The 13,928-nt window shown below is 36.8% G+C and overlaps 2 protein-coding genes across 4 annotated transcripts; both read right to left on the bottom strand.

Annotated features, from left to right (window-relative positions):
- Positions 1–526: 526 nt before the first annotated feature.
- On the bottom strand, positions 527–1,974 carry LOC140787483 (protein RGF1 INDUCIBLE TRANSCRIPTION FACTOR 1-like). Of its 3 annotated transcripts, none has more exons than XM_073136415.1 (3): positions 1,385–1,974; positions 1,016–1,281; positions 527–835 (listed from the first exon to the last, which is right to left on the bottom strand). In XM_073136415.1, the coding sequence occupies exons 1-3, from the start codon at positions 1,565–1,567 to the stop codon at positions 724–726; spliced, it is 561 nt and encodes a 186-aa protein (XP_072992516.1). In that variant the 5' UTR covers positions 1,568–1,974; the 3' UTR covers positions 527–723. The 3 variants fall into 3 exon arrangements, with proteins under 3 accessions (XP_072992516.1, XP_072992515.1, XP_072992517.1); XM_073136414.1 differs by having other exon boundaries at positions 1,066–1,281; positions 1,385–1,972; XM_073136416.1 differs by having other exon boundaries at positions 661–857; positions 1,066–1,281.
- A 4,681-nt stretch (positions 1,975–6,655) lies between these two features.
- LOC140786795 (transcription factor bHLH94-like) lies at positions 6,656–8,136 on the bottom strand. Its single transcript, XM_073135452.1, has 3 exons — positions 7,511–8,136; positions 6,942–7,400; positions 6,656–6,841 (listed from the first exon to the last, which is right to left on the bottom strand). The coding sequence occupies exons 1-3, from the start codon at positions 8,027–8,029 to the stop codon at positions 6,719–6,721; spliced, it is 1,101 nt and encodes a 366-aa protein (XP_072991553.1). The 5' UTR covers positions 8,030–8,136; the 3' UTR covers positions 6,656–6,718.
- Between the last annotated feature and the right edge of the window lie 5,792 nt (positions 8,137–13,928).

Raw genomic sequence — 13,928 nt, 5'->3', positions numbered from 1 at the left:
AGCCAAAAACCATGATTTCTGGAACAATGTTGTAGTACTCCCTGCTTTCCCCTCCCATGCCCAGTTGCCTGCAGTATTCCTTTTTGTAGCATTGCAGGCTCTCGTTGATTTTGGCTCTGCAGCTCAGATTCACGCTCAACCTCCATGAATACTGTAATTTTCACCAGGCTACCCTTTAAATCTCACGCTCAGCACTCCAAATGGACTGGACAGGCAACATTTCTATGCTTTCAAGCTGCAAATTGGTTTTGAATTGACAGGTGATATCTTAGAAATTGCTTTGATGCCCGTGCTATTTGCACAACTTCATGGTTTATCTTAGATTTGTCCTGTATTTTAATTGTTGTCAGAAAATTCACATGCTAATCAGATTGCGTTCATATTTTAGTGTCGAGCAGGAAACTATATCATGTTTATATCTGGAAGTACAGAAAACAAACTGTGTTTTTTTGCTTGCTAATCTAATCATTCTTTTGAAAAAGAATAAACTATTTAAGAGCAACAATAACATATATAAGGAGATACATTTTTCTAATGATGATGATATGAATAACTTTCTGTTTAGATATACACACTTTTCTTCTCTAATGAGAAGAAGCTACAAAAAGTTACAAGCTTTATCTTAACAAACTCCCATTGGAGCTCTATGTGGAATCCCCTTTCTTCGTTTTGTCATTCTATATGTCATGATAGCTGGAGCGGGCCTCTGTGTTGAGATGCAGCCTAGTGTAAGACCATCTGGATATGAACATTTTGATTGCTTTGATGAATCATCTTCAGATCTTGATTGAGTGTTCTCATAAAATTTTGCAGAATTTGATGTAGACATTGCCAACTGTTACCCCCAAAAAACGAAACTGTTCAGTTTGAAAAAGAAGCTTGAAAATATATTCAGCATTATATTTTTGTTAAATTTTTTTGCAAGGCGTAGTGGTAATTCCCTTGCTGGGTTTTAAGTTGGTTTATGTGCATGTTATAACTAAAATGCAAGTATAATGTGGCTTTGTTGTTCAACCTCACTGAAAGCTTTAGTTTCCTATGGAGAAGTGGCAATGTGACTTTCACCTTGCAACCCAAGGAGCAGAAGGTGAAGGCATCAAGAAGGCTCCTCCTGCAGTGCTCACAAGTATTGGTTACGCCTTTCCCAAGCCTCGGTTGTGGCCTTTCGTTCAAGAAGACAACCCTTGCGCCATTGATTATGTAAGTTTGCACCCCTGAAAGATCTAAGAACTTGTGTATCTCTGAAACCCGGACCACATCATGGTACGATGATCGCCTAATCTATCTCAACATATGATCAGGAAAAACTCACTATGAGAATATTGTTCATGGTCATTAATGACACAATTGTAGCATATTGAGGCCTATGAAAGTTAATAAGAACCTGAATTGTCCGATGATCACGGTGATAGACGAGGCAAGAAGAGCAAATTGCGCCGTTCGTGCAATCCAAGCAGTACATATTGCATTCATTTTTGCTTGAATCCAGGTGGGATTTGCAAGGATGGAAGAAAGATGTGCTTAGAAGGGAGTAAAGCCATGAAGGCCATGTCTTGGCCTTCTCCATCACTCCCTTTTAGTATAGTAATGGAATACAAGTTGCAAGGATAGAAGAGTGATAGTTTTATGGGGAGAAGTTATAGTTAAAGGAATGTGGTATGGAAGATAGAGAGGAGGTTTAGTTGTTCTCCTCTTGTTTGATTTGGTATATATAACAAATGAACCATATTTCTAAAGTTGCTACCGTGACCTCATTGTTTGTTACCCTACCAAGCAAGGAGTTGTTGTCTTGAATATTTTAAGGAGCTCAATAGTTGTAGAACAACAATGGAAATTGATGTCTATGCTAATATAGTTCTTATGATAAAGAAATTTTTTATCAGAATTGTAGAAAATTAATACAGCCAATTGCAAGCATTTTAATTTTACAGATACAGTGAACTCATACCTTTCCTCAGTTGCATTTCAATAATTTATCATTTTGATCAAAGGCAAATTATGCTTGCTGCAATTCTATATTGAAGCTAACAATATTATACTGTTTAGTTTCCTAACGTCTTCCATCCTTTATGAGGTCATGGCCCTTGTCACATTTCCTTCTGAAGTCTTTGCTTCATAACTTATTGCCCTGTTAGCTGATATTTTATTCTGTTATCAATCCTTATCCTCCTTTTCTCCACCTTTCTCCCATGCTATCTTTGTCACAATTCCTCTAGGTGATTTGTTTTTTCTTCTCTTATTCTCACTTTTTTCCAGTGGTATTCCTCGTTCTCGATCACCCTACCCTTCTTTTCTTTTGAGCACAACAAAAAAGAATTTTATTTGCTTCTATGGGTTGTTGTTAGCAGTATCATTCATATGATATGAGATATATTGATAAACTACTCTGTAACCACAAACTTTTGTTGTTTCATGGTTAGTAATTTGGCGAAAAATAAAACTATTGCTGACCATTTTTGGGACTATGTGCTGGATTTCATAATTACTAGCTCTGACTTAATTTAATTTTTAAGTAGAATGAGAGAGAACCAAAGGAGAAAGATGAATTGAGAAAGTCTCCATCACAGAAGATTACAATATGATTCAGGTTTCCGACCTCCATAGTTTTCGTTGCCTTGTCTAAGGACTGATAGGAACAAAATAAATAAACTAATCTGCAACATTAAATTCATGAGTAGGAACAACTGATATAACCTAAAAAGCATAAACAACTCCCTAACATATATACTTGATAATAGTTCTTAGATAAGATTAATCGAAGATTATGATTGATAGTTATGGCTAAATTAGTCAAGGTGGTTGAGCTTCCCCCAACCATCCTACCTAACGAATTAAACTATATGTCAACATAACCAACAAAAGTTAATCACGTAAACAACTTCTCAGAATGTGTTACATGAGCTCTTTGTAATGATTGATTCATATGCTACTCTGAAGTGTATATGTGTTCTAACAAATAATATCATGGTTGGTTTATATGAAATTAGTTCAAATTCTAATGCAGCAGTTGGTTACATACTTATATGTTAACTTGAAGCACTTGCCATTCCTGTTATGTTTGATACTTTGATACGGAGGTAGGTTATATACCAACTCTCCTAGAAACATATGAATCATGTAGCAAAATTTATTTCTGCATTTATTTCTTGTAGTATTCTTTCAAATGCTCCTGAGCTTCCCACTGATCCATTTTTCATAAACTTGACAGTCCAAAATATTTGAGCCTAATTTTGTGTACACAGATGCTTATAAAGAGAATGCATAATTACGAATCCGATTAATTCGGAGTCGAAGCTTCTATAAGCTCAATTCTATTTGCACAAGAAATGCAAAGCTATTTTGATTCATGAAAGATTATTCTAATCAGAAACCTCTAGAGAAGTGTTGCAGGCTGGATAAAAGATTTAAACTCTTTAAGGCCTTGGGCTGAGTTGATCCTCTGGGCTGGTCTTTGATTTGGATGTTATATTCATGAAGTTTCAAAGTTTTCTCCTGAAAATCAACTTTCATGCAAATCAACCTTTCTTTTAGTAATTCAGCATCTGCAAACTTGACATCTCCTTGTTCTTTACAATATCCTTTTATGACAGGATTAGTATGATTCCTGCAACAAGATTGTTGCATGTGCTGCGTTTTGGCACAATGCAAGATTCACATGCTAATATCTCCATCTATGTAAGAAGGATGTACGACGAAGTGTCGTCGGATTATGATAACCAATAATTAGGTAGTTGACATTTTCCGGATAATCCTAATATTTACAGATCCATATGATACTTCTCTATCCATTGTTACTGTTTCTGAACTTGGAAATGCTTATTTCTGCAGTATAAATGGCACCTTATGAGATTCGTATCTGAATCAGATCTAACTTTATGCAATCTTTCTCAGTCAAATCAGGCTAGATTAACTTCTTAGTTTTATTCCTAGACTTGGAGGGTTCCTAGAAGGAAGTATGTATTTATGTGATCTCTAGCCTTGCAGTCAGGATGGTTGGCCTGCATTATTTTGTCATTCCTTGCACATGATGAGAAGATTTCTTCTCTTCTCCAGTAGTAACCTCTCTTGTTAGTTAGGAATCCTTGATATAAGCGATTAGATTGTTTGGTGAATCTTGGCTGCATGCTCTGGCTTCTTGGTGATTGTTTGTTGAGAAGGGGAACAAAATTGAACAATTTAGATACTCCATTAAACTTATTCAAGTTTGCCCAGGGATCATTTTGACAAAGATAAATAGCTAGAAAAGCCCCACTCTAGATGAAGAAAAAAGAGGGGTCTCAGTAATTGTTTGTTCCTAAAAGCATTGGCATTTGTAGCTGGAAGCAATGTCTATAGTAAACACATTATAATCATGGGCCCTAATACTCCTTTTAACTTAGAGAATGAATCCATTTAATTGCCTAGTGACGATAATGTCGCCAATCATTCTTGACTTCTAGCCATACAAATTTGTTGCTTTCTTCCTACACTAGATTTTCCCTTCAGGGAGAAGTTTCCCTATATGCAATTACTTCCTTGTAATCTACAATAGGAGGGAGTGGGGGAGGGACCATCAGCTTGGCATTTTGTGTGCATGTCAAACAGCAGTTCACCATGCATTCGCTCTAATCTATCTGGGGTTATTTTCCACTCCTTTGGTCTTCCAGTGATCAGGTTGAGATCCTTGTTTTCTATAAAGGTCCACCATTTAATGTGTCATTCTTGTCAAAACAACTAACACATTGCTGTCTCTTTGGCTGTTAGATGAAGCAAAGATTGATCCATATAATGTACCTATCTATATTTGGACAGCTATTTTACTTTGTCATTTCTTCATGAGACAAATTAAATCCTTGCTTTTGTCTTAGCAACATAACCCAGAATTAAATTGATTAGGGTTGCACAATTATTTTTAGGTAGTCTTCTCCTGCTTCATTGTATGTCCAGCACTAAAGATCCTCCTCACCCTCCACTGGAAGATGAAGTTAGAATGCTCTATGCTTCATTTTTTTTTCAAGTGAACATAGTCAGAATCATCTATTGACTACTGGGTTAATTTACTGAGTTGCTTACTTGAAAAAAAACATAGATGCCTTAAATTTTATGATCCAATTTGTGTGATTTGGAACATCCATCTGATGTAGAGTTCTTGGCATCTCTTACAGAAATTGCTGCTTCCATTTTTCATCAAACTTGCTGCTTCACTTCTGAGCACATTTTTGATGGTTGTTTCCCTAGTTACTCAAGCATCCTGCCTGTTAACTAATCTGGAGTTGGACTTTTGGATATATGATATGACCATAAGTTCCTCTTAATGGTTGTTTTTTTACAATGAACTGTTAAATAGTACCATGCCACTAGTCTATTAATCAATCTGGAGTTGGAATTATTACAAGTGCAATGTATTGTTTTTGGTTGGTGAAGTAGGTTACCATTTACTTGTGAGATGGAAATTTACAACAGTTCATTGTAAAAAAAACAACTTGCCTCGGCAACCAAGGTCACTTTAAAAGTGAACAGAGAGAGATTGCAAAGGGATTCTATCAACTGACATGCAACTGTTCTGGCCTGTGGCTTTGGTAAGGCAGTGATTTGCATTGGCTAGTCTAAAATCCAATTGTACATTCTATTGATCTTGCTGGTGTTCAGAATTAATTAGCCATCAAAATAAATGCAACAAACAGATAAAGCTTGTTAAAAAGAAAATCTGAAATGGAACATTTTCTGAATATGGTCAGACCAACATCAATATGAGGCAACCTTGTCATGAGATTACTGTAGATGAGTGATGCTTAACTGATGTATTCCTCTCACTTTTTAGTCCATTCTTTCTTCATTTATGCCATGCAATATAATTTTATGAATCACATGATGGGAGATTTCTTTAGGCCTTTCATCCTTTAATTAATCATACCTTTAAGGTACTGCAGAAAGACCCACAGCTTAAATTCCCTGTTTATGCAATGGGGTACCATTCAGTAACTGGTACTGCTTGTTCTTTCTTGTCCATCTCCTTCCCACTTTGCTTGTTAGAAACTACTATTATAATACTTCATTTGTATCCCTCTTTTTAAACAAAAAAAGTTTTCACTGGAGAGATACCTGCATATCCTTTGTTTCTTTCTTAGATGACTTTAATTAACTCAAAAGATTCCCCTTATCTTGTACCTTCTTGCTGAACCCTAGTAGGCAAGAAACTTATGCTTCATGGGCTTACCAAATAGTATGTTGCTCACTATGTAGATATAGTATTAATACAGATCTCAAACCATTTCATGTGACAGCTCTTTCTTTCACATATTCTACATTTGTGTACAAGGACTAAGACCACTAGATAACCTTTTCTATATCAGCATAGCTTCATATATAAGAATTTAATTAATGCAGGTGCAATAATAAACCAAAAAGAAAAACCATAATTAGATTCTTTTGAGACAGCATTAAACATTGGCAAGACTTATAGTATTAAGATTAGAAGCCAGATAATGAATGGGCCATTAATGTAATCATAGCCTCATAGATTAGAAGCCAGAGAGTGACCTAAAAGGTGTTAGCTAATCAAATGTTGTTTATTAGCTCCTTGGATTCTTTACTGGGGATGACCTACCTATCTTTCAAGTAATAACCAAATAGATCGAGAGAGAGAGAGAGAGAGAGAGAGAGAGAGAGAGAGAGATTTTTATGGGCTAGCTTACCAATAATGAGCTTCAATTACATATCATAAGCACAACATCATCAACTATTTCAGGCAATTATCATGTACATTATCACGAAAATTAGCCTCTTCTTCAATCCTGCCTAGCATTTGATACACAGCCGTCGCAATCTCATCCACAGAAGTAAATTGACAATCATCTTCCACCTACAAAAAAAGAAGAAGAAGAAGAAGAAGTAATTATCTTGCAATCCATAGCATCAAATGAACAATAGAAAGAAAGAAAAAAAACACAGTTTGATCATACCTTAAGACTGAAAGAATAAAGCACCATTTGATCAAGAGTGGTGACATTAAGATGCAATGGTGTGAATCTTAAATTCTGCAAACCCACAACCATCTTGAGCAATTGCTTCGGCCTTCTCCTTGAGAGCACCTTCAAGTTTGCATGGCTCTCCACCATCGTCACTTCGACGTCGGCCATCGCAGGATGGCCCTCCGCCATCATCTTGCTACTACCACCACTACTATTACTACCACCATTATTGTTGTTGTTGTTATTGTTGTTGTTGTTATTGTTGTTACTACTGCTACTCGTAGAAGAACACGAATATTGCGGAAATGTGAAAAAATTTGCAAAAGGAGATATGAGCCCAGATGCATCCGTCCTTTGCTTTAGCCTCTTCTGGACTTCAAGTGATTGCAGAATTTGCTCCAATTCCTTAACATAATTTATCGCCCCTCCAACTATTGATGCTTGATCACCCTAACAAATTGTAAACAAATGCATTCTAACTAACTATACACCAAATTGAATACAAGGAACTTTAGGGGAGTTGTGTGTGTGTATGTGTATGTATATGAATCTACACTTACTCTTTGGACATAGGAAGGTGGCATAAGAGATCGGAGTACGGCTAAGTACTCATTCATTTGTTTCCTCCTGTTGCGCTCCACAGCAATGTGAGTCATCCTCTGGTTCTCAACCTCCTCCTTGTTCTTCATGCTCTTCGCCCGCCGCCGCTTTTTCCGCCCGGTTGCGCCGTCGCCGGCCTCCCAATCCATCGGCATTCCACCGCCGCCGGCTGCCAAATCCGGCGACGAGGAATTCAGGTTGCATTCTTCATGGTTTTGCACCCAGGAGGAGCAAGAAGTGTCCCAATTGCCACTGCCCATGTTGCATTCTATCATCAAATCCTTCTCCTCCAAACCAAGTTCATAGCCCCAAGCTCCTCCTCCTCCTCCTCCTCCTCCTCCCATGGTGGAGTACAAGTCTTTGCAAGTGTAACCAAAGAGGTCTTGGGGGAATACTACTGCTTCCAATGCCATGGTCTCACTCACATAAGCACAAGCTTCAATACCAGCACTAGCGCAGCTCACCTTACCCTCCTCCATGGGAGAGGGATGGAGATGGGCTTTTTAAAGGCAACTGAGACACAGAGAGAACACCAACAGCGACTGGCCACGTGAGAGCAAGAGGGAGGAGAAAAGCTTCTGTTAGCAATGATTAATTCTAAACAAGGAAAAGAAAAAGAAAAAGAAAAGATGGACTACTTGGAGATTAGATTCTTCCCAAAAAGATTTTATTTCATGTCCTAACTTTTAGTATCATTCTACTTTCTAGTTTCTACTACCATCATATAGGTAGTAATAGTATATTATAATAACACATGTATATATATATATATATATATATATATATATATATATATATTGTAAAGTCACCAACTAAAAAGCTTAAAAGCTTTTAAAGCTAATAGAAAACTATGGATTTTTTTATTTATCTATATCATAACATCTTTTTTTAACTTCTGAACTAAAAATATGTTTAACGGGACTAAAAAAGACTTAACTTAAATGGATAGAAGTTTTAAACTCATAATATCTATTTTGATACCATATTAACTACTAATTTCGATTTTTGCTAGGCTTTAATTTAATTTGTTAATATGGAAAAAAAAATCAGGAGACAAGAGGGTTGGGAGGAAAGTTGAAAAGGCTGCCAGATGAACAGGATGAGAGATTCTATTGGCCTTGAAGAAGGGAGGTATCAGAGAAAGCCATGTGTTTGTGCAGTAGGGAGAGGATGGTTATGAAGGTAATCAACTTCACACTCAAGCTTTAGTTATACATAATGTCCCACTATTCACTGCATTTTTTATTTTTATTATTATTTTTTTTTTTTGAGAAATAAGTCTTCTCTGCCTTTTGTCTTCCTCATATTTCTATATAATATAAATTAATCTTCTTTTTTTTACTCTTATGTATGTTGAACACTAATATTAGTTTTCCGCATGCAAAAAAATATGTGTATATATATATATATATATATTTGCATGCATGCGAACGCGAATGAAATACATTCTTTGTCATTTTAAGACAGGTTGTAAAAAGCTATATCAAAACTATATTATGAAACTTTATAATGTTTGAAGTTTGAACAAGATAACAAAGAAAGAGTATGGATTCAGAGAAAGAAACTATTCAAGTGCAGAGTCCCTGCTGCTCAGTGTCAAGAACACTGACTGATATGTCTCTCAAAGGTTAAGCTCATGTTCTTTCTGATACAAGGAAGGATTGCTTGCATTTGACATGCTTATGAGGAAATAATAGATTAAAAACAAGTAAAAAATCAGCGGCGGAGCACCGGGTTTTTATGATTCCTTGGTCGAATTCGACAAAAAAACCCAACATGTTGCAGAGCTGACAGGCTTGGAATTTTGTATAGTTTCTTGTACGACTGGGAATTTTCAGTTGCAAGGTAGTATTCTCTGATAGAGCTACTACGCATAAGTACGTCAAGCTGCTCTAATTAAAAGAGAAAACCCAACTGACCCCCCATCTTAGTCTATTCCTAATCTCCCCTTGTTTAAGTGATTCGATGAAAGATTTGAGTTACAATTAACTAAACTAACAGCAGAGCAAGTGGCTTCTTCCTCTGTCCTATGCCTGCTTGGGAAGAGTGACAAAATCAAGATTAGTATTCCAATGTCAACATAAAGATCATTAGCAGATACAATTAGTAGTTAATAGCCTGGTCAAGACAAGAAACTAATCAATCTACTGTTTTCATTTGACATGTTAAAAACAAAAAGATTAAACCCTGTCGGTGGACCCCCCTACTAATTATTCCTTAATCTGATTCCAAGTAACATACTACTCTCGGCCCGTTTAATTAATTCGATAATGCGAAGATTTCGCTAATAGATTGCGTGGCTCCCCCAGCATATCTATTAATGATCTGATGGGGATGAGATGAAATTGCCATGGACAGCAGCAGACCACAACTCCTTTTACGTGTTCTAGAGTGCAACATATGAGTCCATACTCTTCATTCAGGTGCTAAATGATGGATTAATACGTTGTCATTTCACTTTCAGCAATCTACTGTGTGATCCTGTGTTCCTGAAAAGGGCTTCAACTAGTGAGGGACCATTCAGAATTGACAGCATATCTTTATGTGGGGTAATTGCACTTGTTCATCTTTCATTAAATAACCCTCACTTATTCACCAATTGCAGCTAATACATCTGTTTCTTCTTCTTCTTTTTTCTAATGTGTTTCTCTCATATGAATTAGCTTCTAAATAGATTACAGTAGGGCCCAAATTGGATTCAATTGAAGCATGGCATAGAAAATGACTGGCTTGCTTACCCTATACTTCTTCTTCTTCTTCTTCTTCTTCTTATTCTTCTTCTTCTTCTTTCCATAATATATATTGCGTCTCAGATCACATAATCTTCTATACATTTTGTTGTCTTGTTTCTAGTCAATTTCATCAACAACTTTGCTATCCTTTCTAGATCTTCTCTCATTGTGTATGCATAAGCACATAGGTGCAAGTTGTGCCTATTGCATGAATAATTTATCATTTTCACCAGTCCCCCAGCTATCTCATAAAGTCATGGAGACATTCAGATATCCATCCTCTTGCATCAAAAATAATATATGAAAATATGGACACCCAAGTCATCACATACAGTAATGATCTCATTCTTAAAAAAAAAAATTTAATTAGATAATGGTAGCTCCAAGTGTTTCACTTACATCTCACTCTCCTTAACTAGCTGATTTAAAAAAAAACTAGAATAAGAATAGAAGAAAGAAGGTAAAGGGAAGAAGAGAGTAACAATAAAAATAATAATCATAATCACAATAATAACAATAAAAAAGAGAGTAACAATGTTGATGCTCTTGAAATAGTTTTAACTTGCACCAAACACTGCATGTGTGTGAGAGGGGACTGGACAAGAGCTACCATGTTTTGTCATCATCATGTCTAGGAAAAGATGATAACTTGTAAGCAAGGTTACAATCCAGTAGATTGGCTTGTCTCTTTCCTTCTCCTCTGCCTCTGGGCCCTATCAAGCTGCAAAGCCAAAGGCTCACATTCCACTACTTATCTCCCAACACCAAGCACAGAATCCAGAAGCCCCCTTACTGCATCATCTCCATTCCACCACACACATGTAGAATGTATGATGGCATGGCAACTTGCAATCCAAAGATAAACTTGGACTCAAGCATGTAATAAATTTAAATTCAATTCAATGTGGAATTCTCCATTTTGCGGTCTCCCTACATGAGATTCTTGATGCTAACACATTTTCAGTTTAACTTACAATACCCAATAGACATTCATACACAAAACTTTTCTCACCCCTCCCAGTTATCCACTAATAATTCTTCATGATAACTCAATGGTGATGGAATTTTGTGCAACTCCAGAAAACCAGGATTAGACCTAGAAAGCTACATCACAATCCGGCAGACATCATTAGACTACGGGCATTGAAATTTGCATCCCAAAAACACTAAGTTGCATGCATGCAACTGTGTCCTTGCTATCAATGCATATTCCAGGCCAGTGGAATAATAACCTGATGGTGTCATCAATGGCAGGCCTAAGAACAAAAGAAAGAATAGCATGGTGGTGTCATCAACTTCCGACATTTATGCCACTTTGAGTGTGTCATTTGTCATGATCATATTAACCCAGCTAAGCAAAGATCCACAAACTTGTTAATAGCAATAACAACTAGGTCTCCAATAATCCTGAGCTAGGTTTTTAGATGTCCTATTAATGTAGCTACACAATCATCTCAATACAACCCACATGAAACCTCCATATCATCCACAATTAATTTTCTTATACAACAAGATATTTAAATATGTTTGATGCTTTAGATAAACAGCATTAATACCTGCAGCCCTAGTCATATATAGGATGTCTGTGGATGCACACCATTTGAATAGCTGAGAATGACAGCATTTTATCCTGCTCTATTGCCATTGTTAATATTCTTTTTGTTGTAACTGCTAAAAAAAGAAGAAGAAGAAGGTGTTAGCCATGAAAAAATCAATAAAGTGCAAAATATTAATGTTCAAGAAAATAAAAAAACTTATGGAAAGAATCTAACATGGACACAATAAATAACTTGGTACCATACCCAATAAAAAAAAATAAAACAAGTTATGGTGTGGTGTGGTCAAGATCAACCTTTTACAAGGGTATAGTTGATCCTTATGACTGATTAAGACCTCCCAACTTTTGAAATTTTTTTGGGCAACTTTTTCCTCCTCAATTTATGTAAACCATACCGCCATTGTTAATCCAAACAATAATTTTCTTTTCTTTTCGTTTCTTTTATTTTGTCAAACAGCCAGATATCTTCCTAATAGTTTATGAAGGTTTGCACTAATTTTTAAGAACCATATAACTGTCAGGGAATCTCAGGCTTAGTTTACTAAGCCTAGTACAGATGCAATTTCAGAAGGCATTTTTGTCTCTATGGGGTCTGGGTGCTTAGGAAAGCTAAACAAAATGCCTCGGATAATGTAAACAATGAAGAGTTTGCATGCATGCTAAAGCAAAAGAAATGAAGAGTTCATCATGCCACTCAAGCCTCATAATTATCCATTGATCTGACCTAATATTCAATATGCTTCCAAATGTGGTGTTCCAAAAGTAGCCAAGACATAATAGTTTGTGACAAATTAGAGTATGAACAAATGATAGAAGATTGAAGAAGAAGAAATTTGTTCAGTTCTATTAGCGTCCATATCCATGATTTATCCTTGTTAGTCATCATCAAAGTACTTTCATTTTCCTAACCTTCCGGGGATAAAAGTATCAAAGTACTTTGAAAGAATCAAAACTTTTTAATTAGATCTAAACTTGGAAAGGAGACAGAGAAAAGAGAAAAGAAGCCTACCTATATATCCTTTTAATTTAATTTAATTTAATTTTTTTGGGAGCAATTTAGCTTACATATATTTTGGAATCCTTCAATTCACCTACTTCCCAACAAACGATTCCAATATATCAATCATAACAATTATTTTGTCTCCCCCCATTCTCTTTTCTCCTTTCTCCTTTCTTCCCCCCCCCCCCCCCCCCTAAAAGCCTCCCAAACATTCCTTACGCGCGAGAGAACTCGTCAACAACCACTTACAACTTCGCCGTGTTTCATCATGATCTGTACTCCCCGAATAGATTCGGAGACACGCGGCAAGAGGCGCAGCCACCGACGTGACGCGTGGCGTTGTCGCCACGCGTTTGGACGGACCGCTCCTCCGAACCCCTTCTCAGCCAACCACGCGGCTGGAGCGTTGACGAATGGGGCCGTGGGTCCATTTCCTGGCCCATAGAATTTCCCAACTCTCAAAACCGCCCCTTAAAAGCTGTTTCCCTCCCAATCCCATTCCCAATCCCATTCTCGAATTACCTACCACCTAACCTTCTACTCTTTCGCATAGTAAGTGAAAAAGCTCATTGAGTTGAGTTGAGTTGGGTTGGGGCCTTGGGTGGTAGTGGTGGATTAGATTGGGTTTCCTTCACAAAAGGGAAATGAAAGGACGGTGAAAGGATTGGGGGTACATCTGTGCAGGGATTACAAGACAAAATAATATATAAAATAAAATGAAAATAAATAAACCCGGGAAGGTAGCATCGGTCAAAATATTCCCCCCAGCAAAATCATATGCTGTTCTGAATGCAACAATAGGGCTCAATTATTCTAAATATAAAAATAATACTGTCAATGTAGTACGTACTATAAAAACACAAGTACCTTTGTGCACCTACATATTTGGATCTTGCTCCTTTGTCCCGTGATACATTGGTTTTATCGAGTTTGAGATGATTGGGAATTCACATGAAGGGGATGATTGGAGTGTGTGAATCTTATGCACGGTGGTGAGCTGTGGAGCTTTTTTCTTGGACTCTTATCTCTTGTACGTTTGCTTGGGTTTGGTTTGGACAGGAATCATGCCATGCTTCATGGCACCGACA

Source organism: Typha latifolia, chromosome 4 (assembly GCF_019914945.1).
Source record: "Typha latifolia isolate L0001 chromosome 4, TyphaL0001v2, whole genome shotgun sequence".
NCBI classification, from domain to species: domain Eukaryota; kingdom Viridiplantae; phylum Streptophyta; class Magnoliopsida; order Poales; family Typhaceae; genus Typha; species Typha latifolia.
Note: the sequence above shows the minus strand (reverse complement) of the source record. Positions and strands in the feature narration are given on the sequence as shown.